This window comes from Pristiophorus japonicus, chromosome 13 (assembly GCF_044704955.1).
Source record: "Pristiophorus japonicus isolate sPriJap1 chromosome 13, sPriJap1.hap1, whole genome shotgun sequence".
Classification (NCBI taxonomy): Eukaryota; Metazoa; Chordata; class Chondrichthyes; family Pristiophoridae; genus Pristiophorus; species Pristiophorus japonicus.
In genome coordinates, this window is record NC_091989.1 from 102477573 (window position 1) to 102502182 (window position 24610).

Genomic DNA, 24610 nt, shown 5'->3' on the forward strand with positions numbered 1-24610 from the left:
TATCACCATTTAAACAATACTTTGTCTTCATGTTTTTCTGAACAAAGTGGATAACTTCACATTTATCCACATTATACTGAATTTGCCATGTGTTTGCCCACTCACTCAACCTATCTAAATTGCCTTGCAGCGTCTTTGCATCCTCCTTACAAATCACAAATAGTTCTGTGTCGTCAGCAAACTTGGAAATATTATATTTAGTTCCCTCATCCAAATCATTTATATATATATAGTGTGAATAGCTGGAGCCCAAGTACTGATCCCTGTGGCACCGCACTAGTCACTGCCCGCCACCCTGAAAAAGACCCGTTTATTCCTATTCTCTGTTTCGTGTCAGTTAACCAATTTTCAATCCATGCCAGTATATTACCCCCAATCCTATGTACTTGAATTTTGCACACTAACCTCTTATGTGGGACTTTATCAAAGGCCTTTTGAAGATCCAAATACATTACATCCACTGGTTCTCCCTTATCTATTCTATCAGTTACATCCTCAAAAACTCCAGTAGGTTTGTCAAACACGATTTTCCTTTCATAAATCCATGTTGACTTTATCTAATCTCATTTATATTATCTAAGTGTCCCGTTATCACATCCTTTATAATAGAATCCAGCATTTTCCCTACTACTGATATCGGGCTATGGGTCTGTCGTTCCCGATTCTCTCTCTCCCTCCTTTTTTAAATAGTGGGGTTACATTTTCCACCCTCCAATCTGCAGGAACTGTTCCATAATCTATAGAATTTTGGAAGACGACAAACAATGCTTCCACTATTTCCATGGCTACCTCTTTAGTTCTCTGGGATGCAGTTTATTAGGCCCTGGGGATTTATTGGCTTTCAGTCCCATTAGTTTCTCCAGCACTATTTTCTTACTAGTAATCATTTTCTTTAATTTCTCTTGCTCACTAGACCCTTGGTTCCCTAGCATTTCTGGAACATTATTTGTGTCCTCTTCTGTGAAGTCAGAACTGAATAATTTATTTAATTGTTCTGCCATTTCCTTGTTTCCATTATAAATTCTCCCATTTCTGATTGTAAAGGACCTACATTTGTCTTCACTAATCTTTTTCTTTTTACATACTTGTGGAAACTTTTGCAGTCGGTTTTTATGTTCCTTCCAAGTTTACTCTCGTGCTCTATTTTTCCTATTTTAATCAATCAGTTGGTCCTTTTTTGATGAATTCTATACTGCTCCCAATCCTCAGACTTACTTCTTTTTCTGACAATTTTGTATGACTCCTCTTTGGATCTAATACTATCCTTAATTTCTTTTGTGAGCCATGTTTGGGCTACTTGCACCAGAAAGGAATGTATAACTGGTGCAATTCATGCATTCATTCCTTAAATGTTAGCCATTACCTATCAACCTTCATACTTTTTAATTAATCTTCCCAATCTATCATAGCCAATTCATTCCTCATACCTTCCTAATTTCCTTTGTTTGTTTAGATTTAGGACCCCAGTTTCGGCTTGGACTACTTCACTTTTCATCTTAATAAAGAATTCAATCATGTTATGGTCATTCTTCCCTAAAGGACCCCGCAGAACAAGACTGTTAAATTAACCCCTTCTCATTACACAGTACCCAATCGAGGATAGCCTGTTCCCTAGCAGGCTCCTCAATGTACTAGTCTAAAAAAAACATCTCATTCATACTCCACAAATTCATCTTCCACAGTATTATTACTAATTCGGTTTGGCCAGTATTTATGCAGAATAAAGTCACCTATGATTACTGCAGTATCCTTGTTACATGCATCTCAAATTTCCTGTTTGATGCCATCCCCTATATTATCACAACTGTTTGGAGGCCTATAGACAAGTTCCACCAATATTTTCTGCCCCTTCGTGCTCCTTAGCTCTATCCAGACTGATTCTACATCTTGATTTTCTGAGCCAATATCCTTTCACACTATTGCTCTGATTTAATCCTTTAATAACAACGCTGTTAATTCGTCAATCTTATTACGGATGCTTTGTGCATTCAGAAACAGTGCTTTTAGATTTGACTTTTGACCATTATTTTGTACTATAGCCCTATTTGCCTCATCATTATTTTTTCTTACATCGACGCTATTTGTTAGTGCACTCTTTTATGTTTGTAAGCTCTGTCCCTTCCTGACATAATCTGGTTATCCTTACCACAATCACTTTCCTGCATTGCTTCCTTTTCTTTTCTCTTTAGCATTCTAGATTTCTCTCGACTGGGACTCTTCTCCCACCATTCCACCCCCCCCACTCCCCGCGCCTCCCCCCCACTTATTTATTTTAAAACCCTGTCTACCTCCCTAGTTATTCAATTCGCTCGAACTCTGGTCCCACCATAATTCAGGTGTAGTCCGTCCCCACGGAACTGCTCTCTCTTTCCCAAGTATTGGTGCCAGTGCCCCATGAATCGAAACCCACTTCTCCCACACCAATCTCTGAGCCATGCATTCATCTCCCTGATTCTATTGATCCTATGCCAATTTGCTCGTGGCTCAGGTAATAATGCAGAGATTATTACCTTTGTGGTTCTGCTTTTCAGTTTAGTCCCTAGCTGCTCAAACTCTCTCAGCAGAATCGCTTTCTTAGGTACCAATAACATAGGTAGGACTATGTGTACCACGACAACTGGATCCTCCCCCTCTCATTCCAAGTTCTTCTCCAGCCCGGAGATGTCCTTTACCCTGGCACCGGGTAGGCAACACAGCCTTCGGGATCCACGCTCTCGGCTGCAGAGCACCCTATCTATCCCCCTAACTATACTGTCCCCTACTACAACCACCTTCCTGTTTACTCCCCCCACTTGAACAGCTTAATGTACCATGGTGTCTTGGTCAGTCTGCTCATCCACCCCTCAGTCTGCAACACTTGTCCACAAGGGTTGCAAGAACCTCAAATCTATTGGACAAGTGCAGGGACTGAGGCACCTGCAATACTACCTCCTGGATCCCCGTACCTGCCTCACTCGCAGTCACACCCTCCTGTCCCTAACCACGTGTCAATTCTAAAGTATTTAATCTAGAGGGTATAGGTGCTTCCTGAAGCAAAAGGTCCAGGTAACTTTCTCCTTCCCTGATGTCTCGCAATGTCTGCAGCTCAGACTCCAGCTCCTCAACTCGGAGCCAAAGTTCATCGAGCCAAAGACACTTACCGCAGATGTAGTCGTCCTGGACCAAAATGTCCAGAAGCTCCCACATCTTGCAGCAGCAACACATCTCCTGTTTTCCCATTTTTTTATTTAATTCATTAGTTTAGTGTTAATCAAAGTATTTACCTTATATAGTTAATTAAATTATTCAAACAAATAAAGGTTAGTTTTTAGAATTTAGTTTTATGCTTTATGTTAATTTAAAAGAAAAACTTAGCCCACAGTCACCACCAATCACTTATCTGCCTTTCCTGTCATGTCACACTGCAGAGTTCTCCCCACCCGAAGCCATGCAATCTCCTGGGAGAGGCAAAAAAACAGATAAAAACCCAGGCCAATTGTGGGAAAATTCTGCTCCGACCCAACCAGGCGCTGGAAGCTAGTCCAGGGGACCACACTGGCCGTGTTAGATTTCTCTCCGACCCAACCAGGCGATAGAAACTTGTCCGGGGACCACACTGGCCGTATCAGATTCCTCTCCGACCCAACCAGGCAATAGAAACTAGTCCGGGAACCACACTGGCCGTGTTAGATTCCTCGATGTTGCAGGTCTGCTGCAGCTTTCATCCCCACTCTCGGGCCTTGGTCTGCTCCACCACCGCTCTGCGGGAAAAGTTAGGAAAAACAAGACAAAGCAACACCTCCCACCCCACTTCACCAAACTCTCCCACTTACCAAACTCTCAGGTTTCCCACTCTGAGCTGCTGCACTCCATTTACATGCCGGTAGAAGATATTTGGGTTCCCGTTTACGTTACTGCTATTCGATTCTCATATTCTCTCTTTGCCAGTCTTATTTTCCTCTTCACTTCCCCTCTCAATTTATTGTATTTGGCCTTTCTCTCGCTCAAAGAATTCACCTGACATGCATCACACACCCTCTTTATCTTGTTTCCTCATATTCCCGAACTCCCTCATCATCCAACAATAGCAAATTGCATTTATCTAGCACCTTTAATGTAGAAAAATATCCCACAGCAGCCAAAAATTCTCACTGATATCATTGAAGACATCCATTCGTTCTTCATGCTCCTGCAGACAGGTGTGCTCCGTATGTGAACCACAAGGGCATTTAATCAATATTTATCCTGTGTGTGATGATCAGTGCTGGCCATTGCCAGAGTGCACTGGAATGAGTCTTGGTGTGAGGACCCCAAAAATGTTTTGCATTATACCTGCAGAGAAAAAGGGGGTTAAATTGGATATCCACCAAAAACAGGCATTGGGATCGTGATTAACCAGTGCCCTTTGATTGCAATAAAGGCAGGACACCAACTTTGTGCTGCCCGCTCATTTTCATGATTTCTGCGTGCAGCCAGCACTCCCCGCTCTGTTCATTGGCTGCACGTATCAGCATTGGGTCCAATAACATTAGTGCCCAGCACTTAAAGCTAGTCTGCACCTCTGAAATGGGAGGTGCATTGTGGCTAGTGGTGGTGCTGAGATCATTCTGACTATTGTGCAGTAGAAGAATCAACAATGGCTGAACATGGGAGAGATCATGCACCAAGGTTATCAGACGCTGCACTGGAAATCTTGGTGGAAGAGGTGGAAAGAAGGAAAGATGTCCTGTATCCTCAGAGGGGCCAGAGGCCCTCCAGAATGCTTAGAAGACAGTGAAAAGAGATTGCGGTCAAAGATTGTAGGTCAAGAATTTGGATGCAGTGCAGTAAGAAGTTTAAAGATCTCACACGAGTTGTTAAGGTCGGTGAGTGCATCTTCAAATGCCATATCCTACAAACTGCAGCCTTAGCCTCATCCACTGCTCAATTCACCACACCCCCATCACTCACCTACCAACAGTCTCTATCAATCAGAATTCATACCTAACATTCATATGCTCTATCTCATCCTCACACACTCAGCACTTTACCTCACACCTACTTTTTACAGCTCGCACACACTGGCAGCTATTCAACCATGACAGGCACATCACTCAAACATATTGCGTGACACTCACTGACACACTTCGCTCTTTTTTGCAGGAGAAGGTGATGCACAACAAGAGGCAGCAGGAATTAACGGGAGGGGGAGAGATGCGCTGAATGTTTTAACCCCCATGGAGGAGATGGTGCTCGCCGGTATGGAAGTACCATTGCTGTGCCTGTGACCTCCGGCGGGGCTGAAGTGATTGAAGATGAGGGTATCCACATATCTGAACCTCCTTCTCTCCTCCCACTTCTCTCTCATCCCTCAATTGCTTCTCACCAACAAACTGCAGATGGTGTAAATATGTTTTTCACTTTCTCCTCTCCCCTTACCACAACCCAACCATTGTCCCTTTTTCATTTCAGACACAAGAACTGGAACCTGCCCAGACAGTGGAGAAAGAGCAAGAAGAAATTGAAGATGAAGGGACTTTGTCATTTGATTTCACAGTTGCAGCCACCAGCTCAGATACTGACACTGCGTGTAATTTAAAGGATAGGATAGAGGGGGGATCAGCACACAGTGGGTACAAGTGCGCTGGATACAGAGCTGGGGGAAAGGATAGCGCAGGTGCCAGCTCGCCAGAGGGCGAGTTTGCACACGCATTCTGCTGCAGAGGACTCAGATGAAGGGATTGTGAAGATGCTGGATTCAGATGAAGGGATTGAGACTAACCGCACAGCCAATTCAAAATTCCGTGCATGCGTGGTTTCTCTATTTAAAAGCTGGGTTACCGGCTGCGTGGGACTTCGAGCTTTGCTGGCCATCTCCATCGACACACTGGTGGACCCAACTATGATGCAGCATCTGATGGAGGATGTCTCACCTTCCATTGCAGCACAAGTAGCATCCACCCAACATCTGAGTGCTGCAGTGGAAGCTTAGACTGCTGTCATGCAATCTCAGCTTCCTGCCATGGAAGCTCAGACTGCTGCCATTATGCCTCTGGATACGTGTACAAAGGGGCTTCCAGGGCATCACACCACTCCAGCAATCTATTTCCTAACAAAGAACTAGGATTGCTGAGACACTGCCACGGGGGAGTGACAGTGGCTCCATGGAGCATGAACCTGCTGTCCTCTTTCAGGATGACATAATTCGTACTCCCACCCCTGCCACTCCGCCAGTCCCCTTGCTTTTGTCTGTCAGCCAGACTGATGCTGCCCATGCCGAGATGATGCCGTCTGCTGCCAGGCCTTCTAGGCCCAGAGCTGCTCGAGGTCGCCCTCCAAGGCCATCCAAAGCCTCCCCACTGAAAGTCAGCAGCCTCCCACCAGCCATGCTCCAACCACTGGGGAAGAACATCGTAGGAGCACTTGGCCAGGCAAAGGCACATGGGTGATTAGTTTAGCTTTCCATGCACTATGGCATGATTTAATTTATAAATTTGGATTGGAATATGTATTTTGTGTTGGCTTTTACTTTTGCATTGTGGCCAACACGATGATGTGAGGGTCAGTGACAGAGGAAAGGTGAGGAGTGTGAGATTGTTGGTGAATGTAGAATTGAGTTGAGGTTACTGGTATCGCTCATAAATTATTTGTTCACATAGAGCCCGGGCAGAAAGGGACAGTCTAGGTTGCAGCCTCCTTTCCTCTTCCATCTTCTGCTCCTCCACCTCCCCATCCTCCTCCTGCTCCTGCCCCTCAGCTTTTCGCCTGATAAGCTGTTCCCCCACGATGTCAAGTTTGAGCAGCATGCAGTATACCACGACAAATCTTGAGAACCGCTCATCTGAGTACTGCAGGGCTCCTCCAGAACAGTCCAAGCAGCGGAAGCATTGTGTGAGGATGCCAATGGTCAGCTCTATAAGATTCCTTGTGGCAGCATGACTCTCATTGTAGGCCTGCTGCACACATGTGTGTGGGTTCCAGGCCGGAATCGTGAGCCATGTCATGAGCGAATAACGCTTGTTGCCCAATGGTCAAGCTTTGATTTGCAGTTGTGGTTGAAGTCGAGCTGGCACAGAGCACTGCTGCAGAATGAATGAATCATGACTGCTGCCAGGATAACGGGCATTCACCTGCACAACGCGCTGCCAGTGGTCGCACACCAGCTGCACGTTGAGGGAGTGAAATCCCTTTTTGTTCAGGTAAATGTCTGAGTTCACATGAGGCAGACAAAGCAATGTGCATGCAGTAAATGGCACCGTCCGCCATGGGGAAGCCTGCAATCCATGCAGACCCTTATGTTCGCTCCACCTGTTTGTCTCTGGCAAGAGGGATTGAGATGAAGTTGTCTCTCTTTGCACAGAGCGTCTCAGTGATTTCCCTGCAAACTGCAAGATGTGCTTACATCTCCAGCACCAGCCTGGAAGGAGCCAGGCGCATAAAAGTTCAGAGCCACAACTATCTTCACAGCCACTGGCAATACGGTCCTTGCCCTGCTCTGAGGTTGGAGTTGGGGCTGCAGCAGTTGGCAGATTTGAGCTATAACCTCTTTAGTGACACACAGAGGTCTCAAACATTGGTTGTCGCTGAAGTTCATGTCAGAGACTTGCTCCCTGAACCCCCTCTGCGGATATGGCCTCCTACTGAGTGTCCTTCTCTCTCTCCTCGTCCTCCCTCTTCCAGCAGCTTGTCCTGCTCTCTGTGGCCTTTGCTCTTTCTCCCAGGCATGCTCAATTCCAAGAGGAGGTCTACCAGTGCACCTAGGTCTGAAAGCAAGTGGTTTGTGCATAAGCCTTTAAGTCACCCAAAAAGTAATTTAGCACTAGCCAGATCACTTCCTGTAGACTATTGAAAATTTTAATAAGCATGGAAAAGCATCCAAATGTGGAGAATTGCAGCAACAGCCAGAAGAAATAATCCAGCAACTAACCTGTAAGTAATTCATGATCCTTTTAAGTAGCACTGGTGGGGGTTCTTCATGCCCTTTAACATGTTCAGCTGTACAAAGTTAAAAGACAGGGTAGGCTGGAGTGCAGAGTTCCAAAATGGCAGCGCTGGTGTCAAGTCAGCATTACCGCTGATTGAAGTCATGATCTGCCTGCTCTGCATGCTGCCGGCAGTCGTTAGATGTGTGCACTCAAACCCTTTTATGAAGACAGCGTCCACCGCACTTCCCATTGGAATTATTCATGCGCGTTGCGAATACCGTTTTCATAATTTAAGGTGCCTCGTAGTGCCCAAAAATACAGGGGCGACAGAGGTTAATTTCACCCCCAAAAAGAGTAAATGTGTTAGACAGATATCCTCAGGACAACTCATTGAACAGAGCCTTTGCCAAATAGTTATCATGAACCTGCTGTGTGCAATGTTGAGTCGGTACTTGTATCAGTAAATAATATGGAGTGTAAAGGACGGCGTAGTGTTGTATCCACACTGAGCTGTGTCGATGCCTCCTGTTTATTCATCTCCTGCCTCCTCCTCTCAGTCCAAGCCTTAAATTTTTAGGCATGCTCCTCAAACAGGATCAGAGGATTCAACATTACTGCCCTGCCTCCCCTCCATTTTCAGACATCTGCTTCCCAATCTGTGCTGCTATTGTCATGTATACTTTGAATACATGACAATAGCTGCCTGGAGTCTGCCTACTCCCATGTTTGAGGGTGTGGTCTGTAGGTTGGGCTTTCTTGGCTGCTCCCCATTCCGTTTCTTGTTTTCTTCTTCAAAATAAATTCTGTTACCATCTATATTTATTCATTTGCAGGATAAAAATCAGAGCAATATTTTAAATAATGTAATTGGGATTCGAGTGAGGAATCGAAGCATTGATAATCTGACAGACCCTGTGACAATTGTGTTTAACAAAACATCATCGGTAAGAACCTGTTTTTTACTGTCCGTTATTCAATCTGTTGAAAGAAACTATTTATATTAAGGGCAGTAAAGAATTATTGTTACTCTTCTTCATTTTAGGAAAAGTTCATTCCAAAGTGTGTCTTCTGGGAATTCGAACAAAATGGTAATAAAGGGAGTCATTTTTATCAAATGTTTCTATCATGTTGAAACCAAGGAGCAGCTTCTCAGTGAGTAACTTTCCATTGCAGAGAACACAAGTATCGGGCACTGGAATGATTCTGGGTGTACAACAGAAAATACCGAAAATGAAACCATCTGCAGATGCAACCACCTGACCTTCTTTGCTGTCTTGCTGGTCGGTACAATGCAGTGCAATGTTATGTGTCTTTCATCCCATTCCAGCTGGGCTATGAGCAGCAAAAGTACCAGCAATAATCCTTCATTATACATAAACAAACAGAAAGGGATAGGAAAGACCAGTTGGTACATTAAGCCGGTGCCATCCCAACAAAGAGCAAGCTGCTCACCGCATTAAACCCATTCTCCCTCCCTCTTCCCCAGAGCCACGCAATCTCCTTGGGAGGCAAAAATAAAGAGAAAAGCTCCAAACGGGAATTTAGGAAAAAGAACTTCGGGAAATTTATCTGTGACCCCCACAGACAAAAAGCAAGTTCCAGGAGAACATGATAACTGGTGATACAACCCCTGTTAATCCGCTCACCTTGCACAACTGGAGATGTCTTCCACTCACATAAACTCACCCAGCTCCCTTTGGAATGCTGGCAATGAATCTCACACTCACCACACATGCTGCCGACTTATTCCAGAGGGTGATACTCTCTGAAAAGAATAACTTCCAAGTATCTAATCTAACTCTCTGCTTTGTAACTTCAAGCGATGTCCATCTCTTCCCCCCACACCCCCACTCCCATCTTCCCCACCTATCCACATCAACAGGATCTAAACCCTTCATTATTGTAAACATATTGGCCGTGAATTTCCTTGGATCTGCTCCTGCTCCTCCATCATAACTTTTCCAGAAATGGCGTTTATGTTGCACCTCTTCAAATTTACAGCACTGGAGTGGGAGCAACTCTGAGGAAATTCCCAGCCCTCAATCATATCCTCTCAAAGTCTACACTTTTCCAAAGTAAAAGGTTCCAGCTTGCTAATCTGGTCCTGATATCTAAGGGTCGACAAGCTCAATAGCAAAATAGTAGCTGTCCTCTGGACCTTTTCCCGGACTTGGTATGCTCCACTATTTGAGGCTACCAAACCTAACACCAGATGTGGCTAGATCAAGGCCTTGACCAATGTATGGACATTGCAATGTATGCACCTGTGAGTATTCTCACAGGTTTGCAGAGCTGTTGCATTGTGAGTGACTTAGCCAGTCACGTGATGTTCACAATACTCAATAATACCCAGTCAGTTGGCTCTGGGTCATCCACGATGAGGTATGAAGTTGTGAGCCTGGTGGATGAACTGGTAATGTTTAGTATGATTGTTAAACATTTGTTTATAAACCAAGTACTTCGTCATAGTAATGTGTTGCAATGTGAAAGCAAAGAACCCATGAAGCAAATACATTGCAGACAGTACTTCTGGTTTTATATTTAGCTGTTCGAACCATAAGTTCTGAAAACCTATTTGCTTTTGCAACAGGCTTGCCATATTATTCATGGACCTTCATTCCCATTTATCCTTGTATCTGGTTCACTAATGTTCTTTAGGAAGGAAACTTTCTTTTGTTATTCAAAATAAATTCTGGTACACTCTGTATTGGGCCGAAATTCAGCCTCCCAAAATTGGAAGGCTTACTGTCGGAAACGGCGGCCACGCAGCGGAGTCGAATGTCCGCTGCTTTGGGGTCGAATGGCCGCCGCTCGCGAAATTCTCCGAGATGGTTTTTCTGGCTGTCCCCACTTCTGCCCCGCTGCTGCCGACCCCTCCTAAGTGCATCATCAAAGCGCGCCCTGCCGATCTCCCACACCTCCATTGAAATTCAGGGCAAAAACCTCCTGTCCGCCGAGTGTTGCCCCGACAGCTTTTTCTGTCAGTGCACTGTGTTGGAAGTGTGTGCGACATGGCTGAGCGGCGGTTATTCAAGGGGAGGGCGCACTGCCCCGGTCACTGTTTTATTTTTTTTGTCGGCCGACTGCTAGGTCAGCCCGACAATTATGTCCCCAGGTTCGACCGGGCTGCCAGCAGGTTGGAAGGCATCCGCTCTTGGGTGTCAGGCTGCTGGCCCAGCCGAAACCCTCCCTGGTGGCCCAGTGGACCTAACTAAAATAATCGCAGAGCTTGCAGTGGCTCTCCCCTTTAAGTGAAGGGGAGGGACGTGCTGACACACACGCGTCATGACATCATCAGCGCCAGGCTGATGACTGACAACGGCGGAGACTCCGCCCCTCCTCCACTTCCGCCCCTCTAGAGTGCTCACCGCCGCACTACCGCCCCCAGTATGTCCGACTTCCGGTCCGCTCCAAAAAAATGACAAAGAGATGAATTTCGGGCAGGAGGCCACCTCATCCACCGCGGCGGTGAAAACACATCAGAAGCGGTAAGTGCGCCCCGTTTCGGGTGGACCTGCATTTCTCTCCCATTGTCTCTTCTCTGCCGTCTGAAGTGCCTCAGTGAGGCTCTCAGTTGTGCAGGACAATGAAGGATGGGCAATAAATGTTGGCCTTGCAGGGACGGTCACATCCCCAGAATGATGTTTTTAAAAAGAGCTGTACAACAGAATAGCAGACCGCTTTTTCCCACAATTCTCCAGGTGATCAGTGTCTGATCTTAGTCCTGCTGCCCTGGGGATTGTGTGGAAGTCAAACAGCTCCTCACAGGAGGGAGAGTCGCCCAGAGTGTGCACCTCATTATGGCCAGCTTTAGATAGGCTTTGGATGAGGCCTTGGACAAGGTATCCATGTGCCCTCTTGAAAGGGGGGTGTGGATATCACAAGGGCTCCCAAGGAAAAGGTTACTGTAAAAATATATTGAAAGAAGAGCATTTCATTTATTTAAAAGAAAAAAATACTCAGTCCTCATAATAATGCTTAGCCTTTTCTTTATAAAGCAAATCGATGGGAGCCAACACTTGGATGAGAAGATATTGAAATCACTAACATATATTACACAGATTGGTTGCGGTATTTCTGCCATTTTCACAGCCATTACTGTCATCCTCCACTTTATTCTCAGGTATGTATCCGGCATCAATGCTATAATCTCCAATAAAAGCCACTTTAAATGAAGTAGCTCTGCAATCTAAATACATAATGAATTACCTCTTGAGGATAGAGCCCACTTCACAGCAGCAGGTTTATTAAACTAAGTTTACTTCCGTTTGTAGATATATTAATTGCGAGAGTGCTGTAGCCAGGAACTAAATTGATTCCCTTTTGATGTTGGAAATCAGTTTGTTATGCTATCAGTTTCCGTCTTTGCTCCTAAATGCTGTTTTATTATTGAGACCTTTTTTTTAACCCAGAAAAAGACAAAAGGAATGTTCCATCCAGATCCACGTGAATCTCAGTGCTGCCTTGTTTCTTCTCAATGTGAACTTCTTCGCCAACTCATGGTTCACTTCCCTTAACATTGTCAGTCTCTGTAAAGCCACTGCTGTGTTTCTGCATTACTCGCTCCTTTGCAGCTTTACATGGATGGGAATTGAAGCATTCCACCTGTACATCATGCTGGTCAAAGTCTTCAACACTTACATAAAGTGCTACATGCTGAAGCTGTGTCTTGTTGGATGGGGTAAGTGTAACGTACTTTGTTGCTGCATTAGCTGTATGGTCTGAATCCTTATTGTATAATACAGCCACATCTATTGTTTCATTAGTACAAGAGAAAGAACATAGTTTAAAACAGTTGTTCTTTCGGGGTTCGGACTGTCTCCAGTCAAAGTTATGGCAGGCGAACCACTGCAGCATTTCAGGGCCAGCATGTTTAATACTCAAACTCGGCTACAAAGAGGAAATCACATTTGGTAAATGCACTCTCCTTACCAATCCAGAGCAAGTGAATGAGAATGGAAGTTATTTTTGATGGTCCAAATTTAGTTTCAGGTGGTCAAAGTTCCCTGAAATTCAACCCTGAACTGGCAATTTGATCAGAGAGGCTATAAGGGTGATTGGTTTTCAGAACAGGAACATCACAGTAGCCCGCTTCTTAGGATAGAGTTGATAGCATAATTGATGAAATGTCTTTCCTGATTAATTAAATAAATCTGGAATAAAAAGCTAGTGTCAGTAATGGTGACCATGAAACTATCGGAGACATAAAAAACCCATCTGGTTCACCAATATCCTTCAGGGAAGGAAATCTGCTGTCCTTACCTGGTCTGGCCGATATTTGACTCCAGACCCACAACAATGTGGTTGACACTTAACTGCCCTCTGAAATGGCCTTGCAAACCACTCAGTTGTAAAAAAACTGCAACAAGAAACAATAATAAGAATAGGGAATAAGGGAATAGTAGCATAGTGGTAATGTTGCTGGACTAGAAATCCAGAGGCCTGGACTAATAATCCCAAGACAGGAGTTCAAATCCCACCACAGCAGCTGTGGGAATTTAAATTCTGTTAATTAAATACATCTGTAATTTAAAAAAAACTAGTATCAGTAACAATTGTCGTAAAAACTCATCTGGTTCACTAATGTCCTGCAGGGCAGGAAATCTGCCGCCCTTACCTGGTCTGGCCTATATGTGACTCCAGATCCACAGCAATGAAATTGTCTCTTAACTATCCTGGAGGCCCACCACCACCTTCTCAAGAGCAATTAGGAATGGGCAATAAATTCCATCCTTGCTGACGATGGACAGAAAAAATAAAAAAATAAAACCGGACGGACCATCCGGGATTGAACTCGGCACCGGCTTCACACGACAATGGCCCACCCAGCCCCATCGGCCCTGCAAAGTCCTCCTCACTTACATCTGGGGACGTGTGCCAAAATTGGGAGAGCTGTCCCACAGACTCGTCAAGCAACAGTTGACAGTCATACTCACAAAATCATACCTTTCAACCAACATCCCAGACTCCTCCATTACCATCCCTGGGGATGTCCTATCCTACGGGCAGGACAGACCCACCAGAGGTAGCGCATCATGGTAAACAGTCAGGAGGGAGTGGCCCTGGGAGCCCTCAACATTGACTTCAGACCCGATAAAGTCTCATGGCTTCAGGTCAAGCATGGGCAAGATTACCACCTACCGCCCTCTCTCAGCTAATGAATCAGTACTCCTCCATGTTGAACACCACTTGGAAGAAGCACTGAGGGGAGCAAGGGCACAGAATGTACTCTAGGTGGGGGACTTCAATGTCCAGCACCAAAGTGGTTCCATAGCACCATTACTGACCGAGCTGGCCATGTCCTGAAGGATATAGCTACCAGACTGGGCCTGCAGCAGGTGGTGAGGGAACCAACACAAGGGAAAAACTTACTTGACCTCGTCCTTACAAATGTACCCGTCACAGATGCATCTGTCCATGACAGCATTGGTAGCAGTGATCATTGCTCAGTCTTTGTGGAGACGAAGTCCCTGCTTCACACTAAAGACACCCTCCATCGTGTTGTGTGGCACTACCACCTTGCTGAATGGGATAGATTCAGAATAGATCTAGCAGTTCAAAACTGGGCATCTACGAGGCACTGTGGGCCATCAGCAGCAGCAGAATTTTATTCCACCACAATCTGTAACCTCATGGCCCAGCATTTCACTCACTCTACCATTACCATCAAGCCAGGGGACCAATGAGGAGAGTAGAGGAGCCAGGAGCATAAGGCGTACCTAAAAAAAATGAGGCCTGACATGCATGCTAAGCATAGGAAGCAGCATGCTATAAACAGAGCTAAGCAGTCCTACAATCAATGGATCAGATCACAACTCTGCAGTCCTGCCACATTCAGTCGTGAATGGCGGTGGGTAATTAAACAACTAACAGGAGGACAAGGCTCCATGAATATCCCCATCCTCAATGATTGTGGAGCGCGGCAGGCAAGTGCAAAAGATAAGGTTGAACTGTTTACAACTATCTTTAATCAGAAGCGCCAGGTGAATGATCCATATTGGCCTCCTCCTGAGGTCCCCACCATTACAGAAGCCAGTCTTCAGACAATTCGATTCACTCCACCTGACATCAGGAAGTGGCTGAGTGCATTTGATACAGCAAAGGCTATGGGTCCCGACAACATCCCGGCTGTCACGCTGAAGACTTGTGCTCCAGAACTAGCCGCGCATCGAGCCAAGCTGTTTCAGTACAGCTACAACACTGGCATTAATCCGACAATATGGAAAACTACCCAGATATGTCCTGTCCACAGAAAGCAGGGCAAATCCAATCTGGCCAATTACCACCCATCAGTCTACTCTCAATCATCAGCAAAGTGATGGAAGGTGTCGTCACCAGTGCTATCAAGCAACACTAACTCACCAATAACCAGCTCATCGATGCCCAGTTTGGGTTCTGCCAGGATCACTCGGATATAGACAATACTACAGCCTTGGTCCAAGCATGGACAAAAGAGCTGAATTCTAGAAGTGAGGTGAGAGTGACTGCCCTTGACATCAAGGCAGTATTGATCGAGTGTGGCACCAAGGAGTCCTAATACAATTGTAGTCAGTGGGATTCAGGGGGAAAACTAGCCACTGGCTGGAGTCAAACCTAGCACAAAGGAAGATAGTTGTGGTTGTTGGAGGTCAATCATCCCAGCCCCAGGACATCGCTGCAGGAATTCCTCAGGCCAGTGACCTAGGCCCAACCATCTTCAGCTGCTTCAGCAATGACCTTCTCTCCATCATAAGGTCAGAAGTGTGGATGTTCGCTGATGATTGCACAGTGTTCAATTTCATTCTGAACTTCTCAGAAAATGAAGCAGTCCATGCCCGCATGCAGCAAGACCTGGATGACATTCAGGCTTGGGCTGCTCAGTGACAAATAGCATTCATGCCACACAAGTACCAGGCAATGACCATCTCCAACAAGCGAGAGACTAACCACCTCCCCTTGATATTCAATGACATTACCATCGCCGAATCCCCCACCATCAACATCCTGTGGGTTAGAAAATGAACTGGACCAGCCACATAAATACTGTGGCTACAAGATCAGGTCAGAGGCTGGTTATTCTGCGCTGAGTGTCTCACCTCCTGACACCCCAAAACCTTTCTACCATCTACAAGACACAAATCAGGAGTTACTCTCCACGTGCCTACATGAATGCGACTGCAACAACTCTCAAGAAGCTCAACACCTTCCAGGACAAAGCTGCCCACTTGATTGGCAGCCCATCCACCACCTTCATCATTCACTCCCTCCACCACTGGCGCACAGTGGCTGCAGTGTGTACCATCTACAAGATGTACTACAACAACTCGCCATGGCTTCTTCGACATTACCTCCCATCACCTAGAAGGACAAGGGCAGCAGGTGCATGGGAGCACCATCACCTGCAAGTTCCCCTCCAAGTCACACACCATCCTGACTTTGAAATATATCACCATTCATTTATCGTCACTGAGTCAAAGTCCTGGAACCCCCTCCCTAACAGCACTGTGGGAGTACCTTCACCACAAGGGCTGCAGCGGTTCAGAAAGGGGGCTCACCACCACCTTCTCAAGGACAATTAGCGATGGGCAATAAACGCTGGCCTTGTCAGCGATGTCCACATCCCAGGAATGAATAAATAAAATAAACAAATTGTGGCCTTGATTGAAAGCTGGTTGTTCGGCCTCGACATTTTTGAACAAAAGAAAACATTGTCTTTGTTTCTTTCTTCACAGATACTGCCTGACCTGCTGACTATATCCAGCACTTTTTATTTTCATTTCAGATTTCCAGCATCTGTAGTATTTTGCTTTTGAATGTTTCGTTCAGGCAGCTGCCTTCTTCCCGCTGCTGTGGCAAGGCCCCAAGGGCTGCGCCAGCGAGTTTTTGTCCGCCAGTCTATCGCAACTCCCCAGTGAAGGCCGGGCAGCCCACCTCTGCATGTGTTCCTAGTACCCAGAAGGCAGAAAGAAAGGTCAGGGGTCATGGGTCAGCTCCATGGCAGATGGAAGTCCTGCCCATCAGAATATGGCCCCCAATCAGAAAATTGATGCCTTTGTCTAATGATCAGTTACCTCTCTGCTTAACTGACAGTCTAACATATTTGAATATAATAACTCTTTGCAACCATGATTCTATGTATTCCCAGCCATTCCAGTTGCTGTACTTATAATAATCATTGGAGTAAGCACAGACAATTATGGCCGGTATTCGATTCTTGTCAACAACAAATACAGCTCTACTGCCATGTAAGTTTAATATTTTGGTTGTGATGGGAATTATTTGATTCTATATTATCAAAGCTAATCTAGTGCAGCAAGATCTAAAATACAACCGGGGTAAATTTCCTTGAGGCATCCCCCACTGTTGCTGTAACTTCAGCAGAAACACCAACTATGTGCTTGGATGAGAACGATATTACTGGACCTCTCCTCTGTTGTCCAGCTCCATGGAACCGTCCTTGTTTGACCATAGCCAGAGCATCTCTAGCGACGACTTCTCTGACCATCCCAGTATTGCCTCTGAATCCACTCTTGGACCATTCTTCCTGAGCTACATGCTGCCTGATGCCTGGTGACATTATCCTCAGGCATGAAGTCAGCTGATGATACCGAGCTCGACCTTTCCACCACCTCTCTCAAACCTCCCCTCTTTCTTTGCTATCAGACCACTTTCCAGCATCCATTTCTGGAAGTGCTTTAACTTCTTCCTGCTAAATATTGGGAAGAGTGAAGTGTCATTCCCCCTGCCTCCCCCCCACCCCCACAAATTCAGTACCCTCACCACCGATTCTATCCCCCTCCCTGGCCATTGTCTCAGGCTGAACCAAACCATTTGAAATTTTGACATCCTGTATGACCCCGAGTTCAGCTTCTGACCACATATCCTCTCCATCACAAATACTGCCTACTTGCACCTCCGTAATATTAATCCTCTTCATTCCTATCCCAGCCTATCTGCTGCTGAAACTCTCACACATCTTTGTTAACTCCAGCCTTGATTATTCCAATACTCTTGGCAGCCTCCAATTCTCCACCCTCTGTATACTTCAGCTTATCCAAAACTCGGCAACCCATAGCTTCTCCTGCACCGTTCTAATCACCCATTGTCATTCTCCACATTGACCTGCATTGGCTCCTGTTCTTCCTAATCCTCAGATTTAAAATTCTCATTCTTGAATCTAAACCCCCCATGGCCTTTCCCCTCCCTATATTGCTGTAACCTCCTCCATCCCTACTCCCCTGAACTGTCTGTTCCTCTCAGTCTGACCTCCTGTGCATTCCTCCCTTCCTTTCTTTGCGACAGCATTGGTGGCTTTCCACTCTCTGGAATTTCCTCCTTAAGCCCCTCCCTCTCTCCAACTCGCTTTCCTTCCTCAATAGTCTGTTTAAAATCCACCTCTATGACCAAACTTACTAGAACTATGTGAGAGTTAGTGATCCTACTTAAATATTTAAATCGTCATCATAGGTGGTCCCTCAAATGAGTGTGACTTGCGACCACAAAAGTTCACAGATGTTTCAATGAAGGACCCGATGTTCCAGTCCTGAACTCCAGTTGAGGGGGTGGAAGATGCCTGTGCGTGAATTTTTTAACGTGTGGTGACCGTTGCCCATCAACCACCACACGGGCTTGACAAAGCTAAGTATTTATCCAATGGCAAGGATTAACCAGGGCGACTGGAGACCTGCTCTGCTGCACGGACCTAGTGCACACACACATCGCAGTGTGGACAGGTCCATGCTGCCCCTGGGCCCTCGGCTCTTCTGGGCCCCGTACCCTCATTCGCCGCACCACCGCCACAATGTTACAGGGCCCGGCACTCCAGCTCTATTTATGGCCCCAACCTGCGGTGGTGTTCTCACACAGGTCGGGGCGGCCTATGATGTAAATACGACATTTAAAACAGCTTACTTTGAATTTAAGAGTTTTACAATGCCTTCCTCAGAAACATCTCCTTCATCTGCACTTCCCAATTATGTCGTTACAGAATTTGAATTTATGTCAAAAACTGAATTTTTAAAAAAACATTTCCTATTTAGTATATGTAAACAACTAACCTTAATATGTTTCCTGTTACAGATACCTCTTTGCTTACAATTTATTTTATTTAATCCCTCCACCCTGAGTTTTAACAGTATTTTATTTTGGAACAATTAGTATTAAAAAGGCATTTATGCTTGTAGTTCCTCTTCAAATATTGCAATCCATTAAGAACTCCCAGGACTATTTAACAGAAAGAAGCAAGAAAAAGTTGCATTCATATGGCAGCTTTCACCACCTCAGGACATCCCGAAGTGCTTTACAACCAATTGTCCTTTTTAAACAAATATATATATTCACTGTTGTAATGTTAGAAATACGGCAGCCAGTTTGCGCACAGCAAGCTATCACAGACAGCAATGTAACACTGATCAGATAATTTGTTATAGTGATGTTGGTTGAGGGATAAATATTGGCCAGTACACCAGGGAAACGCTCCTGCTCTTCTTTGAATGGTACCATGGAATCTTTTACGTCCATCTGAGAGGGCAGTTGGGGCAGCAGTTTAACATCTCATCCAAAAAACGGCACCTCTCACAGTGCAGTACTCCTTCAGTACTGTAATGAAGTGCCAGTCTAGATTTTGTGCTCAAGTCTTTGGAGTAGGACTTGAACCCATAATCTTCTGGCTCAGAGGCGAGAGTGCATTTAAGTTAAGAGTATCCAGCCAGATTTATTGTGAAAATGCAGCACCCAAAAAAAATAACTTACCCAACAGTAGTAGTTTTGTTCCTTGAACCACTTGTCACCATGCTCCTGGAGATTTGTATCAATCACAAGCCGGATGTTCTATCACATCTTTCTTCTTCTTCATCCGTGCCCATACAACTTAGCAGAGACCATTTGTAACAAGCCCTGGTCTCATTGGGACTCACTGATGGAGGATTTAAGAAGTCCAAGAAGGCTGCTGCCTCCTTTAGTCTCTTGACCTCAATCCGCACCTGTGGTATTCCTTACTTTTACTGCCATTTGCTTCTCCATTGGTTCCGTTTAACCTTGCTCTTTCAAATGCGTGCACTAGATGATCCTGTCCTAATTTCTGTTTCTCTGCTCTAAAAGTCCAAGGAGTAGATTTTGACTTTGTCGATAATGTAAAACGGGTGATTGCAAGTCGGCAGCCTATTTTACATTTCTCCTGATTTTTATTTCCTTTGAATTCAGTGAAAGTAACTGTCAGTAGTGTTAACTGTTTGAACTTCCCAAATTGTATAGCATTAATTTTGTGGGCTTTTCCAAAGATCAGCATGGTTTAAAACATTATTTGGAAGGTCCCTTTTTATACCAACAGCTCGGCACTCCAGCAAAGTGCCAGGCTGACCAATCTCAGCACCGACCCCACGTACAAAGCACAAACATTCAAAGCATCACCTTCATAGCTCGGCAAAATCGGCTGAATTTTTAAAAATGGGCCACACCTCGCCTTTAACTATCGCCCCACGAGCGGCCTGCCGCGCTGTACACGCCTCCTGAAGCTGTCGCTGTCATCGCCCGGCGCAGCTTCATGGGACAATACCCAATTTAGGGTCTGGGGCGATAATGGGGTGCTGCCCACGCTGATGACGTTGTCAATGCCAGCACAGCGGAGCGGGGCACGATGGATTATCGCGGAATTTAGCGGAAGTCGTTAGTGCTGCCGCGCCCAGACGAAAAGTCAGTTGCGCCCTATTAGTGCCCCGGGGGCCGCTAACGAGAGGTGCAAATCAATCGAATTTCTAGGCCTATGACTTTGTTAAAAGAATGCACATAGAAATTTTACATGTGCACTTTTCCTACCTCCGTTAAAATAGCAGACAAAGGGATATGATTAGTGCTCAAAAGTAATTTACCCCATAGAGAGGATTGATCAATTTAAATGGCGCTTCTCACTTTTGATAAAAATCACACTTTTGCATCTTTCTGCATAAATTCTTCTGGTGGTATTTTCATGGATATTAGTTAAGCCTTTTTCATGTTCTTTCACAGGTGCTGGATAACAAACTAGACTGTGCATTATGTTACAAATGTTGGATATTTCCTACTTACATTCCTGGGTAACACAATCATGCTGATAATTCTGAGTGTAAAGGTGATCAGATTGAAAGGAGATAATAAAAAGAGTATATTCACCATCCTGGGCCTGACCTGTCTGCTGGGCACAACATACGGCATAGCTTTGTTTTCACATGGACCTATGACTATACCTGCAATGTACACATTCTGCATCCTCAACCCTCTGCAAGGTTAGTCAGAATAGAATTATATGTATTGACCAGACATAAAAACTTACACTTTCAGTAGTCAATTGATTTTGATAAACTCTTACTTGAAGGCAAATTAATAGCCTCTGTTATAATTTGAACAGAACACAATTAATTGAGTTGTTGGTGGAATAACATGGTAGTACTGTTCCATACAGTACAAATTTTTGTCGATGATTCCTTGCATGGCAAGTTCCCCAACTCTGTCCTGGTAGGCATTGAGTTGAAGTCTTGTCATTCTCCACATGGAGTGAGGAAAATTGGCAAAACCTGGGCCACTCTGACATATCTCGTGTTGGGCAATTAGAGAGTGACACTTGTATTCACTGGAGTTCAGAAGAATGAGAGGAGACCTCATAGAAACGTTTAAAATTCTGACGGGTTTAGACAGGTTAGATGCAGGAAGAATGTTCCCAATGTTGGGGAAGTCCAGAACCAGGGGTCACAGTCTGAGGATAAGGGGTAAGCCATTTAGGACCGAAATGAGGAGAAACTTCTTCACCTAGAGAGTGGTGAACCTGTGGAATTCTCTACCACAGAAAGTAGTTGAGGCCAATTCACTAAATATATTCAAAAGGGAGTTAGATGAAGTCCTTACTACTCGGGGGATCAAGGGTTATGGCGAGAAAGCAGGAAGGGGGTACTGAAGTTTCATGTTCAGCCATGAACTCATTGAATGGCGGTGCAGGCTAGAAGGGCTGAATGGCCTGCTCCTGCACTTATTTTCTATGTTTCTATGTAAACACAAGAGAGCAAATCATCCGGACAGCCTTCATGGTATGGAGAGTAATAAATCCTAAAAGTTTGGAAACACTAAGATTAATCTATTAACATAAATCCATCAATGGAACAATTTTCCTTGCTGTAAAGCACAAAATTAATCTTGACCATCTCTATTATTTATAAAGCTTTGCAATTATTAATGACTGGACATATTTACAAAAACTAATATAGTTTATATAAACACTGAAACAAGCTACTTGAATCGTTTCTTTTTGTTTGCAGGGTTTTTTATATTCGTGTGGTACTATATGTTAACACGACCATCCTTGGCCAGCGAGACATCAAAAACAAGCAAAAGTACAACTACTAATGAATATAACTGAAATATTTGCGCATCTAATTCTGAAGCCCAATGGTAAACTTTAATCTTTAGTTCACTTGTGCAGAGCTTCACACACCAGGAGCACATACAGGGAATTCAGGGAGTGCCCCCCACCACTTTTTATCATGGACAGAAAATGATATGGGGTGTGTGGGGTGAATTCCTGATGTGTGCACCTAGCACGTGAAGCTCTGCACTGGGAGTGCTAAAGACAGAAAGTTGCCCATTCCATATACACAAATTTGCCAGCAAATGATTCCATACTATGTTAAATATATTTAAGCTGTGACTGTTGCAGCAGCTGTCAGGCACTGTGCAAGATTGCGAGAACATTATGCTGATAGGGTTATATGAAAATGTGGGGGAAGACTTGTGTGGAGCATAAACACTGAATGGCCTGTTTCTGTGCTGCAGACTCGATGTAAGATTGTAGCCTGTACTATATTTCTGGTAAATCCAGAACCAACCTGGTAGAGATTTTTTTAGATTTTTATAAATACTTAGAATGCAAAATAGCATACATACATAAATAGAATATGCTTTAATCTCCTTTAATATACAAAATATACTTGACTTCCAACTCTGGGCTTCATATGTGATTGAATCACTCATTGAGATAATTTTGTATACATACATCTTGCTTTAATTGAAGTTGTATTTAATGTCCAATCCTGTTTCTGTCTCTCCTCTCTGTAACTGGGGACAATGCTCAGACACAGCAACAGCTGTTGTCATTACACAGCAAATCATGCTGTAACCATGGTGATATTTTTACCCTGAAGTTTTAATGGGGTTTATATATTTGATGAAAAGAGATGTCATTGCTAGATCTGTAGTCACTGACTAACTGATTTTATGTGATAGAATCACTGTGGTAAAATGATAGTTATATTATTTGACAATGTTTAGGAATTCTGTTGATTAATACTTTTCTTGTGTTGTAATTTTATTTTATTTTTATCTCCATATTTTTATTTGTGTTGAGGAAAGCTATGAAGCATAGTTAGTTTAATGAAAGATGAGAGACCAGATGTGTATGTCGTTGAACATGGTCACCCTTCAATCACCAATCTAACGTCTATTGACATATCAAAACAGATTCCATCTGCGGCATTTGGCTTTTCAAATTCTGTAAAGCAGTGCTACATGTTTGCTCCGAGCAGTTTATTTTTTGCTGCCATGTTTGATGAGACCAGAAGCAGTCTCTTCTGCAGATCCAGCCAGAAATTCAACCTGAACTCGTTGCACGCATTATCTGCAATTTGCTCTTGAAGGTGTGGAGCATTTTCAATTGATTCTCGGCAAGAATTCAGCACCAGTGAAGAGCTACAACCTTGCCATTAGCTGTAGGAAAGTTAAGGCCATGAATCAGCCACCACTAGGCAACCTTGTACTCCACCCATAGACCTCATCAACAGTATAAAGCTGACTGCCATGGTTCAGTTACCTTCATAATGTGCTCTGCAATGATGACCCCATTGATCAGAAAGTGCAAGTGCATATCAAAAAAGGTGAGCTCATCTACATAAACATACATGGAGTTAGCATGGCCCCACCCTGAAAATCTGGCTGATAGTCTAAAGTTCAGTCATGCTCCCAATTGTCTTGTATTTCCACGAGTCATGGATGTGCTACAGGCATCACATGAGAAACTCACCATATTTGACATCCATCATCTGTGATCAGTACTATGCATCAAATGGCTGAACAAGATCTTCCAATTAGAGTGGTTTACTGGCGAGAAAGACAGTTAACGTGTTAGAATATACTTCATGTGAGTGAAACTATAGAAAGTAAGCTCAGATTAACCTAAGGCTTCAGTTGCTGTTCGCTCAAAATCCACTTATTTCAGAAGTTCTTGAGTTCTTTAATAGTTTCTTGTGTGCTTTGCACAAAAGTACCCCTCTATATTCATGTAGTAAATAGTTATTTTATTATTGCATTATTTGGTGTGAAACATTGATGATATTTATCCAAGTTGTTGTAGAACCTTTCATGTGGTGTTATATTGGTGAATTGCATTTTAATTACTATGAAGTAATTTTTAAGATTTAAATGCTTTATTAGTTGGATTACATTTTTAGATGCTTATTAAACTTATAAATTGGAATCATTGCTTTCATAATTTTCAATAGTTGAGTAGATTTCTCATTATAATGTCACCTTGGAAAGTTACACAAAAGCATGGGCCATTATCCTATTGGTCCCGATATTTGCGGGTAGGCGGGAGGGTGAGGGTTAGGCCGAACATGGCTGAAGAACCCGGCAAAGCCGGGGACACGGAGGTCCTGCCAATATTAACACCAGGGCTTCATTTGTATCTTGTATTTCTGACTCCTGCCCAGCAGCCAGCCAAAAGGACAGCC

At 44.3% G+C, this 24610-nt stretch overlaps 1 protein-coding gene across 1 annotated transcript in view; it reads left to right on the plus strand.

The window, feature by feature from the left end:
- The window catches only part of LOC139278717 (adhesion G-protein coupled receptor G2-like), a 63202-nt gene extending 40000 nt beyond the window's left edge, over positions 1 to 23202 (plus strand). Inside the window, exons 5-12 of the mRNA XM_070897791.1 lie at positions 8717 to 8827; positions 8926 to 8971; positions 9057 to 9163; positions 11882 to 12006; positions 12296 to 12564; positions 17008 to 17107; positions 20865 to 21121; positions 22145 to 23202. Of these exons, the coding sequence (XP_070753892.1) occupies positions 8717 to 8827; positions 8926 to 8971; positions 9057 to 9163; positions 11882 to 12006; positions 12296 to 12564; positions 17008 to 17107; positions 20865 to 20883 (777 nt within the window). The 3' untranslated portion in view covers positions 20884 to 21121; positions 22145 to 23202. The remainder of the gene's footprint in view (positions 1 to 8716; positions 8828 to 8925; positions 8972 to 9056; positions 9164 to 11881; positions 12007 to 12295; positions 12565 to 17007; positions 17108 to 20864; positions 21122 to 22144) is intronic.
- The last annotated feature ends 1408 nt before the right edge of the window (positions 23203 to 24610 follow it).